The 20947-nt window shown below is 39.9% G+C and overlaps 1 protein-coding gene across 1 annotated transcript in view; it reads right to left on the bottom strand.

Annotated features, from left to right (window-relative positions):
* Positions 1 to 6338: 6338 nt before the first annotated feature.
* The window catches only part of Itga1 (integrin subunit alpha 1), a 150277-nt gene continuing 135668 nt past the window's right edge, over positions 6339 to 20947 (bottom strand). Inside the window, exons 24-29 of the mRNA XM_028783268.1 lie at positions 20931 to 20942; positions 19114 to 19218; positions 18861 to 18965; positions 17127 to 17219; positions 16028 to 16144; positions 6339 to 10977 (exon numbers count right to left, since the gene is read on the bottom strand). Of these exons, the coding sequence (XP_028639101.1) occupies positions 10933 to 10977; positions 16028 to 16144; positions 17127 to 17219; positions 18861 to 18965; positions 19114 to 19218; positions 20931 to 20942 (477 nt within the window). The 3' untranslated portion in view covers positions 6339 to 10932. The remainder of the gene's footprint in view (positions 10978 to 16027; positions 16145 to 17126; positions 17220 to 18860; positions 18966 to 19113; positions 19219 to 20930; positions 20943 to 20947) is intronic.

The following is a 20947-nucleotide window of genomic DNA, read 5'->3' as shown; positions in this document are numbered from 1 at the left end:
CTGGAGTTTGGAAACACCCAGTCCCTGCCTCCTTGAGGCCTCCACATCTTAGACTGCATCTTCTCACCTCAGAGCAGTGTCTGGGATCTCGGTGCTTCCCTAAAGCCCAGCACCTGATACAGTCAAGAGCTCCCCATGTTTCGCCTCCCCGAAGACCATGTCCAGCAGCAAGGCGAACGTGGACCACAATATATGGTTGCATATCGTTCGCCTTTTACTTTTGCCCAGAGTCTATTTTCATGACCATTTTTCAAATTAGGGTTTCCGGACCTGCAACTCTTACCTTTTCAACAAAAGCAGCAGCACTTCTGTCACATGGCGTACTTGGGTGTGAGTTGCAGATGTCAGCATGATGGCAGAGATAAAGATGGGTAACTAGTACTGATGGCAAAGTCAGGTTAGTTAATGCCGTCTATGTGCTAATGTACAGTTTAGTTTGAACCTAAATGACAGCTTGTTGTTTCTATGCAGTTATAAATATAGATGTGTTTACTACAAATTGTGACTAAAAGAAAATGTGCCTATTTTTGACTAAAACTAACAATACTCATTAATTCTTACTGCGGTGATAGCTGTTATATTGTGTTTTGTTTCTATAACATGAGTTACTAGAATTCAAAGGAAAAAATAACTCTTGGGTTGCCTGTAATTATTATAGAATTAAAAGAATACCATATCCTGGGCTAGCAAGTTGGCTCAAGGGATAAAAAATGCCTGCTCCCAGAGCTAATAATCTGAATTTGACCCCTACCCACATAATGAAGGAGAGAAGCAAATCCATTAGTTGTCCTGTGATGTTCACATATGAAACGTGCATGCCACCATGTACAAAATTTTATATATATATATATATATATATATATATATATATATATATATATATGACCCTTATATATACTGAACAGCCTAATCTGTATGAAGTTGAGGATGGGGAACTAAGAGGCATACTTGACTTGGAGACTGACATATCTGTCTGTTACTATTTTAAACTTACTTTATTCTGGCTTCTCATCATGACCTTATGAGCCAAGCATTACAAGTTCCATTGTGTGAGTGAAGAAGCTCAGTGTAGAAGAGATGGATGCCAGCAACAGGTCCAAGCATGAGAGCAACCTATAAATGACGGGGCAAGGACTCAGGCCAAGTCTCCAAGTCCCACTCACTTCCCATTACATTATGGAGCCAAGTTAGACTATGAGATACAAAAATCCCGATTCTTTTCAAAACTCCTTTATTTGGAAAACAGTAAATGCAGTAAGCCTTAATGTTGCATATAACATCTGAGGGAATTTCTGTCTGGGCAGTTAAAGACCTATAGAGGTATGTTCAGTCCTAGGCTCAACTCTCTCTAGGACCATGTCATTTTACAGAAAATATAACTTGAAAAGTCCACAATTTTTCAAATCTGTAACAAGTCTCTTTTCATCCATTATACACACAAGTATCGAAGATAGGAAAATAAACAAAATATATCTATGAAATGAAATACTACTTAGCAACAAAAGTGAATAAGAAATTGAAAAATATAGGCACAGGATGAATTGCAAATTCATTATGTTTCATGTAAATGGCAGACACTCAAAAATTGCAAACCTCATGAACTCATTAGCATGGCTTATTTTAAGGGGCAAAGCTGAAGACACAGAACTCACATGAACTGAGCAGGCTGGAGAGGAGGGAGAAACTGCTAGCTTTCAAAGGTGATAGACTGTGTCACACGGATACACATTTTCTAAACCCGTAGAACTTTGGAATTGAAAAGAATACATTTTGGTATGCAACCCCAGGTTCCAAATTTGAGAAATTCAATTTAAGGGGAAAATACAAATCTACAGAAAAAGAAGATAAGTCTGGGTTTCAGGAAAGCCATCAGGGTAAGGAGCTGTGGTGGGACTTGAGGAGTCAGTTTAAGGAAGGAAACGCCAATATTTTAATGCCACAGTGTCTAGGAAGGGAAAGAGACTCATTCTTCATATTTAATCACTTACTTAAAAGGCATTTTCAATCTATCTAAGCATATTTTCCTGCCTTGAGTAGAAACTGATAAAAGAGAATGAATGTTCCTTTTTATCATCAGTGGAAACAATATTGAAACATAAAACAAATGCCTGCTCCGAGAGTAAGTAACCTCTAGAGGTCTGAGGCCACACCTCCTTCCTGCATCATTTCTGTTCAAGGATGCTTCCCCGACAGTACCATCAAAGGCAAGTCAATCAATATTTCCTGGGACAGATCTGGCGCTCGGTCTCATTTTTGATAACGCCAGCTTCAGAGAGACAGAGAGCACCAGAGTGGCACAGGTTATTGTACAGAGGCAAGAGGACTCCGTGCAGTGAGACATTGCCTTTTCTTCTCACTTCCTGTTCCATTCAACCTGTAAGGTATCTATCGGCTCCTGCTGTCACCACTGCACATAAGGTGGGGTGAGGATGAGGCAGGGCTGCAATGCATCCTTCCATCAGCTTCAAAGTAAAACACACCCACACAAGTAAGAGAGACTCAGTAAGCATAACTAATGAGCCCTGCGATTTTTGCCTAAGATGGTTGAAGCCCCTGTCATGGCAACCTTGGCTCTACTTTTAACAGTATAATGGTCAACTCAGGTGCTCTTCCTTATCTATGAGGTCGAGGCACTTCCGTTCAGAATGTGATTCTAGGCTATGCTATGGGAATTATTTTGTTTCATACATACCTGGTTGAATGATACTACCACATAGAAGAGAAGGTAGCAGATCAAAACGCAAACATGAGATTAAAAACTTTACCTCATAAATTCAAGCCAGTGCTTTTCAGCCAAACACTAGCCCTGTTAAAAAAAAATTAATCAATTACTTTTCCATCTAGACTGCAGTTTCTCCTTTTTCCTCTCCTCACAGTCGTTCCTTCCCCCAATCCAGTCCTCTGTTTTTCCTCAGAAAAGGGGAGCTCTCCCATGGATAGCAACCAGCCCTGGTTTTTCAAGTTGCAGTAAGAGTACTGAGGTATGAGGAAAAGGTCTCAAGGGCAGCAATAGTGTCAGAGCCAGTCTCTGATCCCACATGAAGACCAAGCTACACATCTGTACTATACATAGAAGCCCTAGGTCAGTCCCAATCTGGATCTCTGGTCTCCATGAGTCCCTATGGACTAAGGTTAGTTGATTCTGTGGGTTTTCTTGTAGTGTCCTTGACCCCTCTGGCTCCCACTCTTCCTCCTGTCTTTGCCTAATGTTTGGCTCTGGGTCTGCATCTGTTTTCATCAGCTGCTGGGTTACTCCTCTTTGATGACAATTATGCTAAGGCTCCCGTCTGCAAGGATAGAATAGCATTAGCTGTATCAAAGGTGGGCTCCCTTTCATGACATGGGTCTCAAGCTAGACCTGTCATTGCTTGGTCGCACCCTCAGTTTCTACTCCATCTTTATCTCAACCTAGATATTCCTAAGCCAAAGAATGAATAAAGACAATGTGGTACATTTGCACAATGGAGTATTACTCAGCTGTTAAAAATGATGACATCATGAAGTTTGCAGGCAAACGGATGTAACTAGAAAAGGTCATCCTGAGGTAACCCAGACCCAGAGAGACAAACACGGTATGTTCTCACTTATAAGTGGATAGTAGCCATAATGTGCAGAATAACCATGCTTACAAACCACAAACCCAAAGAAGCTAAGTAACAAGGAGGGCTCAAGGGGGGTGGGGACTCATAAATGGCACTGAGAAGGGGAACTTGAATAAGTATCAGGTGGATTGGGGAGGAGAATGGAGAGGGGTGGGGTGATGATGAGAACAGGAGAGAGACGTCTGGGGAGGACAGAGGGAGAGAGAACTGAAATCAGGTGGGGGAAGGGCATCTGTGGGACAAGCTAGAAACCTAGGGCAATGGAAACTCCCAGGAATCTATAAAGGTGACCCTAGCTAAGACGCCTAGCAATGGGGGACATAAGGCCTGAACCAGCCATCTCCTGAAGCCAAGTAAGCCTTCCAATGGAGGGACTGGGACATGAAACCCAGCCACAAAACCTTTAGCCTACAATTTGCCTTCATAGTTATGAAGGTTCTGGCTCTTTCTATACATCATGGTCCAGAATTGGTTAGTCTCATTGACTCTGCTCTAATCAAAGTTTTATTTCCAAGTATTAATGGGACCAGTAAGACATTAATGTCCATACAAGCAAGTATCTAAGATCTTAATGAGATGATGGTTTACCAAGTCTCATTTAAAGTTTACCCTGTTTGCTGTCAATAGAGCCATACCAGTTCTCTTAAAGTTTGTACATCTGATGCTTCATCCATCCACCATCTCAAGTCAAATTACTTTTCATCTGAACTCCAGCTCCTTTAGAAAGTGTACTACGGAGCTCCCTCTTTTGTTTTAAACAGCCTGAAAATATCTACCTTTTTATATTGGGTGTTTGGAATCACTCATCATTTTATAATTATTAATATGGTCAGAAGCACATATGCCATGTGACTGGCTGTTCTCTACATGTCTTCCGTCTCATTTCTTCTTTGTTTCTGTCATTGCCTTCTTCTTGTTGCTTCCAGCACAATGGTTCTAATCTTTTTTTTTTATGGCAAAAATTCTTTCATTATGACTGCCAATATAACAACAGTTGATTTTGCATAAGTGGAATGGTGTTTGCTAGACTCTGAGTGAGGTTATCTTCTGTCTTGCATTGTTTGCTCTCTTCTTTACTCCACTTCTTGAAGAAGTAGGTAAATAAATAAGTATTCAAGATGTGGTTATGGGGAAATCTAGAAGAGTAGGTATATATGTGTAAAGTAGTTATTGACACACACACAGAAAGCACGGAGGTGACATTATTGCCATTTCTGTATTTAAGGAAAGTATTTTATTACTATTTATTTATACTAAAGAAAGGTTAAATATAATATTTAAACCTTTACAATATAGACTTGAAGTATGTAAGTCTGATACTTCCATGTAGGTTGTTTATAAATTATTTATGTGTTTTAAATTTTCTACCCTAAATGATTGCTAGGGAGAGTGCCTAGTCAGTAAAGTTCTCTGTGTAAACACAAGAAACTGAGTTTTTATCCACAGTAGCCACATATAGATCTAGTAACAGAGGACTTGAGCCTGTTAGCCTAGAGTTGTGGAGGTAGAAACAAGTAAAGTCTTGGAGCTACCTGGCCACTTAGTCTTGACAAATTGGTGAACTCTAGATCCACAAAGACTCTGTGTCACAAAAAAACATAGAGTTTTAGAAGACATTTGAAGTTGACATCTGGTTTCTCACCCATGTATGTTGTGCATGGACATACTTACATACCCAGAAACACACACACACACACACACACACACACACACACACACATGTATGCATGCACCCCACGTATGTCAGAGGCCAAAAGTTAAAAGTTAAAAACATGTGCTTATTCTTAAACAATTGAAACATATCTCTAGAAATTATTTCTATGCGTCCTCTCTCTAGAGACATCATACTTCATAATGAGGAAAAAGGAATGCTAAAATATCTGGACAACCTTTTTGTGTTTCCCAATCTACCCAATTAGTAATCGTGCTTTGCAGAGAAGTTCCTGTAATTTCCCAAAGGACAGAGTCCAGAAAGCTAGACAAATGGAGGCTCTTGCTGGGTGAACTGCCCAGAGAGGCTTGGAAGCTGTGTACGTCTTCTCCCATACGTTGCACTCAGTATGCCTTCATCTATGTCATCTGTAATACCCTGTATAGCAAGCGAGAGAATATGAATGCTTCTCATATAATGTGAACATCTTGATTGTAAGGAGGAGACTGTGGGAACCATAACTCAAAACTATTTGGTTAGAAGCACTGGTTAAAAACTCTGGTGTTGTGACTAGCATCTAATTCAGCGACAGTCTTGGGGGAATGGACCTACCATTACCTGCAGGTAGATAAGGGAGGTCCTGCATTGAATAGGAAGATGCTAAGTTGTGATTGGTGTCTACTCGAGAACTGCTTGCCTCTGTGGAGACAGAATCCCTACATTTCAAGGTCACAGAAGTTTATATGTTTAGACTGTGCTGGAAACACTGTGACTCGTTCTATATTCTCAGTGGTCTAACCTTTTATACAGCAAAGGACTTATTATTAAAACATCCCATTAGGAGAAATCATGCAGTCATATAGATTCTGTGGCTTTTGTCTCAAGTTTGCAAGACAATCGCATTGTGTCTTGTACAGGAAACACTACAGACAAGCTTAATTCGCTTTTTGTTTCTTCCTTGAAGTGAACCAAAGTAAAGGCTGCTACAGAACTTTAAAAAAAAATAGTTGGTACTTTGGAAGAAGCCACATGCATTTTGGAGAAAATCTGTATTTAAAATAACTTTAATCACATTTTTTTCTTTGAGTCATTTTTTTTTTATTTAAGACATAAAACAGGATGCTCATTTACCTTGACGTAAATCACACAGCGGATGTACAAGATGGAATTATACAAAAATATCAAATCTTTGACCTCAGAACAGTGTGCAGGATATGGCATACACAGCACATTTAAAAAAAAATACTCACGCACTCAGCTAATTCTAATTATACATCTTAAATGCCTGTCACCTCGCAGCCAATCCTATGAATTTCATTGGGAAAGGTTGTGCCTCTTTGTTCTTGAATGTCAATGGAGCATTTTTACCTAGTCATTTCCTACAAAGTCTATGCACATATCCTTACATTGTCCCTTTGATGAGTTTGAGGTAAGTTAGCAAAATGAGCAATGTGATACCTTCATTTAGGCGATGTGGAATTGTGTGCCAGAAGTGGGATGGATGCTCAGGGCAGTAGTTAACTAAATGCAATATACTTCTTTTTAATAAAACAGATATGGAGTGCACACTGCCTATTAAAAATCAGGACAGCTTCACAGTAGTAACACACAGCAGACCATCCTTCCATGCCAGTGTTTCCCACTCCTGCAGCCAGGAACCTGCTGCTTCCTGAGTGAGGACAGCAGACTTCTCAGATCGAAAGGCTAACCACCAGGATCTCCTTTGTGGACCAGCTCCAGAATGCAGAATCTCTAAACTGCTGTTTCAATGGTTTTCATATAAGGCTGGGGTGTGTTAAGGCCAGACACCTAGCCCAGGGTAGTTTATAAGTAACGTTCACTCTCACAGTGACAAGTACATTTGGGAGTGCTGTGGGTGGGACACGTGTAGTCTCAGGAAGCTTTGGCCATTTTCGTGGATTAGAAATCAGATTGGTAGTTTCATGTCCTCATCTACCCCCATTTCTTTTGTTTTATATCAAAGTTTAAGTTATCACGTTACATTGAATCTACATGCAGTGGCTTCCCTAGGAGAAAAGGAAGAACAATACTCATGTCTCCCCTTTCCTCTCCTCTCTCACTTCATCTCTCTCTGCCTCTTAGAATACAGATGTGGGGACAGACAGACCTGCTGGGGGTTACTCACGAACACAGTGGGTTTTCACTACGATGCTTTTGGAAGTTTTCTTTTAAGATTTTTGTTCTCAGTTTATAGGCATAGGTCAAACACAGGGAAGATCAGATATTCAGCCTCACACTGTGGTCTAAGAACCTCTCAACTCTACACTCCTTTCTTTAGGTATGTACCTTAAAACACAAATGCCAAACATAGTCACAGTGCTGAGTGTCCTTGGCCACTGCTTTGTAGTCCTGATTCCCATGCTGGCATAAGTAAGGGATTTTTGAGTCCTTGGTCATGAAATAAAACATGACACTAGCCATTAGGCTAGTAAAGGGCATATGGCGTGGGACAACCCTGCTGAGGAAGCCCCAGATCAGAGCATCTCCTGGCAGAGGAAGAAAAGAGAAGACTAATAGGAATGACAAGGAGGGCTCCAAACAGACTCTAGCTCTTGTCATCTTCTACCACCCAAGTCCTGCAGACTGTGCATCGAGGAAAAGAAGGAAGTCTTGTCTCGGAGTCTCCAACGTATTACATGGAGCCAGGGTGGGAGCGTGGGTTGCAGTATGCAAACTACAGACAATGTAAACAAGCAGGGCTGCTCTCAAGACCAATAGTGATAACTGAGCCTCAGCCTTGCACATCTTTGGTGCAGCAAAATTTCGCCAAGAAAAGCTTCTTCGGTGTGGCTGAGGCGAGGGAACGGAGCTTTGGCTGTGGGGGACAGTGGAGGCTCTGAATTTGAGCCCAGGCCCTTTGTCATGTTAGATGATCTATTTCCATAGGTTAGGGGCCCCGTACTGCCCAGACCAGATGTGTTAGGGCCCTAGGGCTTGAGACCTGCCTGACTTCACAAGCTCCTCTGTATCCTCCTCAAGGTTTGTGGTTAAATCTCTTACTCTGAACTTCTACATTTGAGGTACAGCTTTAATAAGAGGATGAAAGACACCCATTAGCAAACAAGATGACAGTGCTGGTAGTTAATGCCATTGCTTTTTCTCCTAGGATTTCAAAGAAAATGTAGGTATTTTTCAGTTGTGTTGTACCAGAGTACTTCCATTTGAGAAATGGTGGCATGATCAGACACCTTTCACTGTATGTGGTGCTTCAGTTCAAGCCTCGGGCCTTGCATGAGTTCGCTGTGGACTCAGCCTCTGGGCTACACCACTGGGCTACACTCAGCCTCCCATGAAGCCTTTTGCAATGGGCTCTGGCTTTCCTTTCAGTACAGAGTGAATGGGCAGTAGTGGTTTCTGGATTCTGGTTAGAAAGAGCTGTGGGGGCCACTGTCCAATCATAAGTTGTGGTACCACCCTGTGAGCTCAGGGTATTCATTTTGAAGTTGTATCTGCATTCAAAGTCTTTTATATGCAATTAATTTGTATCTCACAATTTAAAAGCAGCATCAGCTTGAGGAAAATGCCTTCTTTCAGTTTTTAAACCTCACCCTTGGATGAGGATAGGGGTTGTAGAATACATAAGAACAGTAGCCGAAGGCCTAAATCCCTCCTGTTTCTTCCACAGAACTACGGAGAACAGTGGCCCAAGTGGATGGAAACCTCTTAAGGAAGGATGCTGCATCTCAGAAGTGCATTATACTGCACGATGCCATGGGCAGCCCTTTGGAGTGTCATGAGAAACTGGGTTAGAAAACCTGAACAAATGATCCGTTCAGTGAAGTCGGCATTCACAGCAAAAGGAGCACATGTCTTATGGACAGGCTACCCTTAAAACAAAGATGAATCTACACACATCTGATGTATTTCATTCCTAAAGGCATGGAGCTAAGAGTAGGGCTGCTGGGTGCATATGTATGGAGTTGGGCACCATGGTAACTGAGCAAGAAACATCTGAGTTCTGTTGGGAAAAGAAGAACAGGAGGAAAGTGTGACTTCCAAAGCTGGAGAGAGAGAGTGAGAATGGAGAACTCATTTTTCTTCTGGCTTCCTGTCCACTTCTGTTCCAGCCAGGGATGCCTGTAGCATCATCCATCCCTTAGCCCTGAGGGTCTGACATGTAAGGGTGGAAATCCAAGAGGCTGTCTGAGTCTGGGCCCTAAGATAATTTCTCAGAAATACATTTTTTTTAAAAAAATCAAACCTATAGCACTTAATTTCTCTGTTGGCTTGCTGACTTTTGAGGAGAGCGGAGTCCAGCTCTTTCTGGATCTTATAGTGAGCTGTCAACTGGAGAGGTGGCTTTGGGGCAGGAGGATCAGCACATTTTACAGCAGTAGTTCACACATGATTATACTGTACATTCATTCATTGTTATTTATCTTGGAAATGGAGCGATCCGGAAGCGTATGTTACAGCAGAGTTCCAAGGGCCTTCGGGATTACTTCAGGAATACAGAGGTACATACAAATAAGTTGTATGTCTCTGTTAGTGTATGCTTTCAAAATATAAATTCTTTAAATTACCTGGTTTTCTATTTAAATACTGATATACCATGTTCAAAAGCAGTGTGTTCTTGGTAAAATATAACATTAGCCTGGAAGATTGCGTTTTTCAATAATAACATGTGTTTAGAAAATTGAAAAGATTTAAAAATAAACACCCATATTTTGGGGTTTTACATGACCCCCTATACCAAAGAGTTGAGAAGCCCCCTACTTAATGAAACACCCTGGAAGCCCTGACATTAAATAACTACTCAGCAAAGGTGACATCAGCTTCATTGGGTCATCTATGTATGCTCACATTTCGTTTCAGAACCCCTCTGGGTGTCACACACATGGTGTGGTCTTTCACGACTTATCACTGTTATGCTACATAAACTGCTTCAACTTTACATATATATTATAAAAGAGTTTTATGTTTTAGAGCTCAATATAAATTAAGCAGTTTTACTTTCTGTAAAAGTTTAAGTTAATAGATTCAGTGCACTCATTTTAAAATAACAACTCCATCCTTACTGTCTCTTCTACGTAGAATTTAAGCTCAACTGCACCATTTCCCAAACACACTGGAAAATACTCTTTCCAACTAGGGAACCCATGCAGTCACTGAGCGTCACCCATGATTTAATTCTGTTTTCAGTCCATATTGTATTTGGGCTCTGCTAAGCAAAGTTTTTCTCATTAGAATTTAGAGAGCTTTTTCACCCCATTCCTTTGTTGTCATTTACAAATGCTGAGTGTCACTCTGAAAGTGTAACCAAGGGGAAATGCTTTATTTATACTGTGCTGAGAGTAACTGCTTCACTGAACACGAAGCTCATTTGTGCATCCCTTAAGATTCTCTGTGTGGCACGTAAACACATAAACGTACGTATACTGACGATTCTTCTTTAAAACATTTTGTCGTTTCACTTACTCAGCAAAAGTGAGTAATTATTAAAAATGTTTCCCATTGCTTTCTACACTGTATCCTTGGGCCTTTTGGGGTCACACTTGATCTTTCCGAGTAGGCAAGCCCAGATGGATCGTGGATTACATAGAGTTATGTGACCAAGTCTTTGGCTATATTTCTGAATTTCTTCTCACATGATTGAGGCAAACCTGAGGATAGATCGTTGAATAGTTGTTATTGTTTTTTTTCCTTCTATAAAATATTTCATTTCTCCATTTTCTTCTTTAGTGGCCTTTTGAAGAATCCAATCTGTTGAGAAAATACAAATCATAACACAATTATTTTATCTTAGGCAATGGATGCTAATCTATTTGGATATAATTTAATCATGAATTAGAAAATCTGGGTATATACTTAATCCAGAGAATTGACGTATATATTTTAACTGACAATTAATACTGATTGTAACGAGGATGGAATCCATCAAACTGCTTATTTCATCCTTGGCTATTTCACTACACTCAGTTAAGTATCTCTCCCGGTAACAATCCTGCACGTGTGACATAAGCAGGGCTCTGAGGTGTGTTTTGCGAGGCAAGTGAACCACAGTTAACTGACATGGTTTCTAACTTGTCATCATCATCATATCAAATTTCTTTTTTTTTTTTTTTTTGGTTTTTCGAGACAGGGTTTCTCTGTGTAGTTCGTAGTTCTGGCTGTCCTGGAACTCACTCTGTAGACCAGGCTGGCCTCGAACTCAGAAATCCGCCTGCCTCTGCCTCCCAAGTGCTGGGATTAAAGGCGTGAGCCACCACAGCCCGGCCAAATTTCTTAAGTTGCAAAAATTTTCCATCAAATGACCAATGGTCACAAATTGAGATTCTTAGAGTTCCTAGCGAGCTTGGTAGATGGCCATAGGTAGGTCTCAGGGAAATGTCTGAATTTTCTGGATAACTCAAAGTAGGTCAGAATGTTGCACGTAAGCTTGCCAGGAGTTTCTCAAAAGACCCCATGTCATTTACTTATGGCAATAGAACCATTGACTATAAAGGAAAAAAAATCACCTAGTGGTTAATGTAAGTCACATTTTATTATTCGTTGTTATTGAACCATCAGCAAAACGTCTCAGTCTTATATTTACTCCATATTAGATAGGAAACAAAACAATTGACGCTAGATAACACATTTGAAAGTTACCCAATCTTATTTTTAAATTTATTGAATGAATTAAATCTCACTCATGCAATTTATTCTTCTTTAAACCTAATGTTTAAATTAAAAACCAAAACCAAAACCAAACCTAGCCCTAGGAAAGTAGCTTTAAAAAATTGTGTGCTCTAACTTTTTAAAAAGAATTTAAATGAATTAATTATTTGCAAATGTATCCATATCAAGTGGATCTATGGGTAGGTTTTGATGTGAATGTGCATGTTCCTGTGGATGTTTGGGTAGGGGCAGTGAAATTTCCTTGCAGGCAGAGGCCAGAAGTCAAACTTGGGCATAGTTCCTTTTGCTTTCCGAGATGGCGTTTTTTTCATTGGCTTATTAGACTAGCCTGAATATCCAGAGAGCCTGGGGGTTGTGGGCTGAGATGGGGTGGTGATAGGGATGGGTGAAGATCTTCTGTCTCCACTTTCAGGCTGGGACTATAAACACATAATAGCCACATGCCAACATGTACAACTTTTTAAAAAGCTTTTATTGTTTTGTGTGTAAAGGCATGTCTCTGTGTGTGTCTGTGCGAGCTGGCGCCTTCAGAGGCCCGCAGTATGGGTACCGGAAAGTGAACCAAGGCTGTAGAATGCAGATGCTAAGCTATCCTTTCTCCACTTCACCAGCCGAACTGGGTTTTGTGTGTTCGGGGCGGACACTCGGGTCTTCACGCTTGTAAGCCAAGCACCTTACTAACCGAGGATCTCCGCAGCCGGGGACTGCACACTTAATGACGGAGCACTAGAGGGCTTAGACGGGCAGGTGGTGAAAAAGACGCACTTCCATGTTAGGAAGTTAGTCAGGGTTGTGGTCTGCCAGGATGCAGTTGCCAGAGGATGAGGTAAGGGTGGCATGAACAAATGAACGTGAAAAGCTGCGATGACTTTGTGTTTTCCTGGACACCAGTCATTTCCTGGGTGGCGACTGTGAGTAAATCAGAGGCTTCACCAGAGTGGGGGGTAAGTATTTAAGAGCCACCTTCTTCTGGTTCTTCCCAGCTGTCTGTCGACAGGCTCACCTTCCTCTCAAAACCGGCCCCTTCCCATCCTCCTTCCTTTTTTTACAAGTTTCTAAAAGTCTATCTTCCAGATGAAACTACTGTGATCTCAACTTTTCCATTTCAATTCTCTAAATATTAATTTTGTTAAGGGAAGCTGGGTGCATAGAGACCGGAAGAACATAATCGGCAGCTCCTGCTTACTAAACCGAGACAATCTTAGCCAACGTTTGAAAAACAAAAAGTAAGTTTGTGACCCCTAGACCTTCTCTGGGGTTTTGCTTTTCTGTTTTGATTTCAGTATTATCAATTTCCTCCATAGAATTAACCTAGTTCAATACTCTGTGGCAAGAAGTGGGTGATCAATGAATAATGTGGTATAAGTGCTAAACAAATAAATGAATACCGATTAATAAGAGATTAAAACGTAATGCTACACCAGTCGTCCTATCCACAGTCCTGGGCACCTGAAACATGGCAGTAACAAGTGTCAGACACACGGCTTTGTTTTATCCTATTTGTACATTTTGATGATAAAAGTGATATAAATTAGTCACAGCACAAAATTAACAATAATGACTAATAAAATAGGATGCTTATAGCACTGCGTTATAATAAAAGTTAGGCAAGTGAATTTTTAAAGATTTCCCAAAGTATCTTATTATATATACTGCATTATATTTTGATGCGCCGTTGACTGGATCCTGACTGACTATGAGAAACTACCATATTCCCCTTCAATAAACTCTGCTGGATGAGTCACAAAGCTGTAAGATAAAAACTCATAAGTAGTGGGACTTTGACATCAGTGTCTCAAGTAAGAAAAGGCATGTTCTTGCTTCTCATGATTTTTCTTCTCACTGTGGCATTCTGTTTTATATGTTACTCTGTATTGAACTACAGACTTTTATTCTAAGTCTAGTGTTTTACATATTTCAAAGAAGTCATGACTCTCACCCTAGACTGTGCAGTGAGGGGATCTATTTTTTTTTTTAAATACAGAGGCTTTAGAGACAATATTGGTCTTATCTAGTTGTTTGCTAGTTGATAATCTTGGGGGTTCACTAAGCCACTTTACCTTTGCTTTAACATTTACAGGTATAAAATGCAGTTATAACGTATTGTTTCAAAAGTTGTAAGGACCACAGAATGGAATCTGTTAATATCCATTCAATATCTTATTCAGAATATTACAGTCTGTGTGGCCCTGAAAAACACATAAGCATTGTCTGTAACTTCATTTCCTCATTTAGAGACTGGGGGTGGGGTGGGGTAGAGAATATCTTGTGTCTGTATGGATGTGGCAACCTGTCAATTAAAAAAACTTTCCTATAGGAAAGGGTAGAATAGAAGGTGGGACATTCGGGAGGCAGAAAGAATTCTGGGATATAGTGCTAGGTGGGAGATTTGCCCCAGAAAAGATGTGAGGAGCTGATGCGTGGTACCTGAGCACAGGTAATCAGCCACGTGACAAAGTGTAAGTTAAAATAAACGGGTTATTGTAAATTATGATCTAGTCAGATATTATTAATATATTTGACTCTGTCTTATTTCTGTGAGCATGGAGGAAGAACAAGACCTAACTTCTACAGTGAGGGTCATAACAGCGAGGACGCTTCAAAGCAGGGTGCTTGACAGAGTTCCTGGGACACAGTAAGCATCTACGAAGAGCTAGCTCCTTCTGTCTACCTTAGAGTCAGAATTGTGATTGTGCAGTCTTTCAGGAAGGTGTTTGAACTAACTAAACATCCTCAAGACAGCCCAAAGTTTGTTTTGTGGGTGGCAAAGACAATCTTAGAAGCTGTGAGTATGTATCAACACAACACTTTCTGAAAATGCTTTTATTTTTATCTTTTGGGCTTTTTCAGACTAAGGAATTAAGAACAGGTGGATGAAAATTCCCTTTTGTTTGTTTATCTTAAACAGAGGTCTAAAGTCAGAAGAACCCATCCTAATATCAGCCCTGGCTGTCCTTGTCTTTCCTAACACCATAGGAGCTCAGGAAGAGCTCACACTATCTAGAAGCAACGGATAAACCAGGCCTTGGGTACCACAGTGTGGCAAAGCCAGGTACTGCAAAGAGAGGGCACTGGCAGCTGGGACCTTGAGAGGAAGAAAGGATGCTGAATGTGAACTATATCTTGGGACTTTGCTGAGGAAGGATCATAGGTTCTAAGAATTCAAAGCTACTTGGGCATATTCCCTTTGGAGGAAATCCCCCAAAGAGGAAGTTTGTCACAGAAAAGTCAGAAAAGATGGTAATAGTTGTAGTTCAGCAAGAAAAATCTTGCTATATAAAAATAATTCTGTTCTTACATTTAAAAATGAGTATGTAGTCAATTTTCTTTTATTTTACCTGCTTTATTTAATGAAGCAGTAGGTAAAATATAGGATATGCTAATGCAAGAAAGAATTCTAATTCCATATTTAATTGAACAAATATTGAATTCAACTTTTCTCTGTTATTTTGTTTTCTGGTAAATTCATCATAAAAGCTTTCATCATAGCTTGTTTGAAAAGAATATGTTCTTACATCTCTCACCTTAAACCATCTCAGTAAATATCTAAATTAACTTGAGAGAAAACAGATTACCACCTGGTCTTTCCAAAGGATTTGGTATAGGAGTTCTCTGAACTTTATACTCTCCATTATGCCAGTTTACTCTTATATTACTTGTTCCTTATATAGCCACACAATTATTGAAGAAAATGTGTTTTTTCTCTGTTTATACACCAAAGGAGCATTTTATCTTTAAGACACATAAAGTGGCTAAAATAGGGTTCATCTCAACTATGAACCTGTTCCTGGTATGTTCTTCATTGAATTAGGACTTCAATCTACTTCAGTCTTAAAACAAGGGTTTTGTTTCCCTTACTTTAAAAAGCAATAAATATCCTTATTAACACCTTAGGTAAATGTTAAACGACTCTCAATAATCTTCACCTGTAAAGAGGACGCCTGGGGGTTTTGGATGTATGTATCCCCAATTGAGGCATACATATTTTCCTTTGTGAAAAAGAGACCTGTAGTACTCAATGCATGAAAGATCATTTTAAAAACAGTCTCTCTTCTCACATGAAAGTTTTCACTTTATTATGTACTAAAGCACCAATAACTCATAACTTATTTTCCCGTTGTCTCTTGCTTACCTTCCACAGAGCTAATATAAGCAGCATCAGCAGCAGCAGTCCCGCAAAGGCGCTCAGGAGGATTACCCACAGCGGCACTCTGCCTGGGAGCCCATCTTTGGATATCTGAATAGCCAGCTGAAAATTATTAAACACGGTTGTTAACACTGATAAACACCCATCAGAACTCCCGGTACACCGAGTTCCGGTAGGCTTGATTTTTCTACCAAACAGTGTAATTAATCTCATTACTGTATACAGATGAAAACATTTGGTTTACATTTGAGACTGCCTTTCATTTACTCGAAATGTCCAATAATATCAAATTTACTATGATGAAAAAGTAGAGCACTTTGAAACAGAGTTTTACAACTTACATGGTACAGCTTGCCCAGATGGGATTTCTAAATGTTCCCAGGATATGATGAGGAAATCATGCTTTTGTCTAAAATAAGTCCTTTGGATTTATTCTCTAAAAAGTCATGAGTAAAATACTTGTACTTTTACCAAGGACTCATGATGGATGACCTCATCTTTGTTTCGGATTTCCCAATGACTAAGTGAAAGAATTTTAAAACAAATTTTGTGTGTGTATGTTTGTGTGGTGTGTGTGTGTGTACACATATATAGCTCTAAATATATACATATATGTTTAAATACACAGAGAAAGAGAGAGAGAGCGAGAGGGAGAGGGAGAGGGAGAGGGAGAGGGAGAGGGAGAGGGAGTGGGAGAGGGAGAGGGAGAGAGAGAACACACACGGGGTATACAGGCATTTTCTGTAAACAGATTTTATAATAGCTCCTAAGGAGGAAACGATAAAGTAAACCATGGCCCATGAGTAATAAACGTCATGTCTTTCCTAGCTTCTAAGGAATAAGACAAAGCCTATAATCACATTAGAAGCCAATGGAAATCAAATCAGTATTTGACATGGGCATCAGTTCAGTCTCTGCGTACACCCCTGTATAGGATCATAAAACACCATGGACAAGTTTTCGGGGAAATTCATATTATTTTCATACGAACATCTGCGTGTACTCCTCGTTTCCAGGTGCGAGAACACCACGGACAAGTTTGCAGTTGAATGCGTAATGTTTTCAGACGCGCAGCCGCACTCACCTCCCGTTTCCGGTTGCTGCTGCTTAAAGTCAGCGATGAGTTTTCACTCTGAAGTTCTCCCCGTATCGTAAGATTTAAGCTGGAAAAATGTGCCTGAAAGGCAGGAGGGATTCATTGTTAATGTACCATGCTAATCAAGCTGATGGGTGGGCATGTCTGAGCAGTACAGTTACCACACCTTCTGCAGTCACCCATGTAAGCTCCGGCCAAAAAATTCCAGTACGGATTGGGGAGAGAGGCTCCCAAGGTCTCACAGAGCTAACGAACTTTTGACAGGGGCTGGAGAGATGGCTCAGTGGTTAAGAGCACTAACTATTCTTGCAGAGGTCCTGAGTTCAATTCCCAGAAACCACATGGTGGCTCACAACCATCTGTAATGGGATCCAGTGCCATCTTCTGGTGTGTCTGAAGACAGCGACAGTGTATTCATATATATAAAATAAATAAATAACAACAACAAAAAAAGAACTTTTGACTGCTGCCGGAGGAGGAGGAGGAAAAAGCACTTTTCTTTCAATTTAAAAAATATTTTTAAATAAAAATATAGTTCTATCATTCCTCCTCCATCCCCTTTCCAGCCCTTCCCATAAGCCCCTGCTCCCTTTCAAATTCATTATCTCTTTTGTTTCATATGAGTAAATATAAAACAGTCTGATAAGTCTAGTTAGTGCGGGTATGCGTGTGGCTACTGGTGGACTCCCCATGTCTCAGTGGATGACCTCACATCATGCATATGGGTGCCACTAATTGGATTTGGTGGGTTAATAAATAAAAAGTTATAAAAGGAAGACATGATGTCGGGGGTAGCCCTGGGGGGCTTGAAGGGGGAGTGAGGTGTAGATAGCATCAACATACATGTGTACATGTGTGAAATATTTGAAAAAGAAAATAGAAGGAAACTGAGATTGTTCTGTGAGATTAATATGATGGTGACTGCGAACACCTCTTTCTTCATTTCCCCCCTGCCCCAACCAAAATGTCCCTTACATCTTTCTTATAGAGTGAGATTAAAAACTTCAAAATAATTTCTACTTAGATTTTTCTCTAGAAAAACGAGCTTTGGACTTACTTCTCATGCATCTAGGTATGCGATGGCTACATTTCAATAATGAGGGCTACACACAGGTACTTATTAAGAATTGTGCATGAAACAGTATTAAACCTTGGTGACTTACATTATCATCTTAATAGGGACAGACCTAAGATTCTCATGACCATGTGATCAACTAAATATTTCTTTAAAGAAACGAAGAAAAAATTACAAAATATAACAGACTGTGTTTTAAAATGGCCTGCATTTTAAATGGATGTGGCGTTGTAAGGGATATAGGAAATACTTGTATAGAATATCCAAAAATAAATCACCACTCTATAATGTATTTGAGTTCACTATTTTGATAATCACACCAAAGAATGTCATTCTATCATCCTTTGGACCTTAACCAGGTCCCAAACTATTAAGATAAACACAAAGTTAAGTAATGGAGAAATATTTCCCACAGTGCAAGGCTTAAGGATGAGAGAGCCCAACAACTCTGCATCCCACAGGGAACAAGTGGAAACTCTGTGATTGACAGATCAGGAAGATGAGCCCCACCCAGCTGGTAAAGGAGAGCTGGTCTTAGGTCACATGCTCAGAGACTCCCAGCCTCCTGTTCTTTCCACAGCAATGCTGTGATTTGCCCAGCTACTGAATGGTGTACTAACACCAGCTGACTTGATGCAACCACTTACTTTTATGAAAGTTGGTTTCCACAAGATGAGTGAAACATTCACTTGACTCACGTCAGAAGGAAGGAGATTACACGTGATGGTGGCAATTTTACAGGTACTGCAGTCCTGTTGGATGGTCAGAGACACATGTCACTGTGCTTGCGGTCTGATCACAGGCTCTATATTAAGATGCTTCAGATATTTATTTCTAAGCTGACATGAGATGTGTTGCACTTAGAAAGCATAAAGAAAAAAATAACAGAACTTAGTTTACCTGGATTGTGCCTCTTTTGAGAACCTCAGACTTTGATATTGTCATTTTCTTCCCAGAGTTGATACCCAAAGGATCCTCAAGGCTCCGGGGTCTGCAGTTCACAGTCTGAAGAAGGAAAATATTTCCTCATTAGACACTGCTAAAGTCAAGAGAACAAGGTGAGTTGGTGAAATAGTATGAAGAATCTGTGAATGACTGCCATTGATTACATATATGGTCTATTTGTGAGTGTGTAGCACAGTAGAGGTTTGTAAGGTGTCTGTGATGTTTTCCTACCCCAGGTAATATTCACTGTCTTTATGACCCTTGCAACTGCAACAGAGCTCACAATTATCCATTTTACAGTTTTTCAAAGAAAATCTGATAAATTCCCACAATATATATCAAATTATATATAATATATATAAATGTTTAAATTCATAGACATACATATATATAAACAATAATGGAATACATATGTATACATTCTGTTGAGGAAAAAGAAAGCATTAGCATACATTGCTCAATATGGTGCTTGCTTTCTTGGCCTAGAGGGAAATTCCAGAGGTTTCTTTTTTTCCTTGCCCTTAGTAAAATAATAAAATGATTACACAGCAAATAATCCCATTGCTATGTTTTTAATTTTAATTCTGAGAATGTTTTAGCTTTTAAAAACTAGGAGACAAGAAGGCATAATGTTAAATGTTAAATTCATGCATACACTAACTTAACACTGTGTGGCTTCCTGTGGTTTAGACATTAAACAGATTAATAATAATAATAATAATAATAAAATACATAATAATACAAGTAAGCCAAACATAATCTACTCAGTGCTACAAGTACAATGGGGCTACCATGCTGGGACAACTTGGGGTTAAGTAAATAGTAATCAGCTTTTTTGTGTATAGCCATGAATGTTTAGACAAAAACCATGAGGCTTCTTCATTGAATTGACTCCCTCAAATAAGTTAAAAGTGCAACAAACTTTTCAAATATCCATCAGCAATGAATTACCTAAAATCTACTGGACTGCACCATGATTCCAACAGGTCATTCCAAAGTGCAAGCATCCTGAGCCCATAACTACAACCTTATTTGCAAACTGAGTCTTTGTGGATGTGATTAAACAGAAGTTCTCCAGGTAAGAACATCTCACATTTCAGGAAATGCAAGTAGGGGTGTACAAAAACATCTGTGCTGAAATGAACACAGAATCACAGGAGGGATGGAGTCAAGGAATACACAGAGGTACCAGCAACCACTAGATGCCGGGAGGGCAAGAATGGCCCAGAGGGAATCTCCATCATCACCACCTGGATACTGGACTGCTGTCCATCAGCATTATTAAATAATAAGTTATCATGTTTAGTTTCTCACTTTCTGTAGTTTGTTACCAGAGCCCTAGATACTGAGCTTATACATTCCAAGTAACTGATGGGAGTAGTTATTAATTTTTGATTGGTTCTCCATGTTTTTTTTTAAAACAAAAGCATACTAATCACAAGTGTCACACATAACATGAGGCGTACGTATCAGCTGAAGAACATATGGAGAGACAGCTTAGAAGGTAAAAAGTGCTCACTGCTATCCCAGGGACTTGAGTTCTGCCCCAGGGCCTCTGGTGAAAGGTACTTGCTGTCAAACCTGATGCCCTGAGTCACCAAACTGCAGGGCCCACATGACTACTAAAGTTGTCCTCTGACTTCCTCTGTGCACCATGGTACGTGCAACTCAACCTCCCAGACAAAATAAAAATGTAAATGTAAATGTGATCCATTAAAAGGAATTTTGAAAAGAAACAGTAACGACAGAATTGAAAACCATCTATGACTTACATCAGAAGATGACCATC

This window comes from Grammomys surdaster, unplaced genomic scaffold, assembly GCF_004785775.1.
Source record: "Grammomys surdaster isolate TR1022 unplaced genomic scaffold, NIH_TR_1.0 99, whole genome shotgun sequence".
Taxonomy (NCBI): Eukaryota; Metazoa; Chordata; class Mammalia; order Rodentia; family Muridae; genus Grammomys; species Grammomys surdaster.
This window is presented reverse-complemented; position numbering and strand designations above follow the sequence as displayed.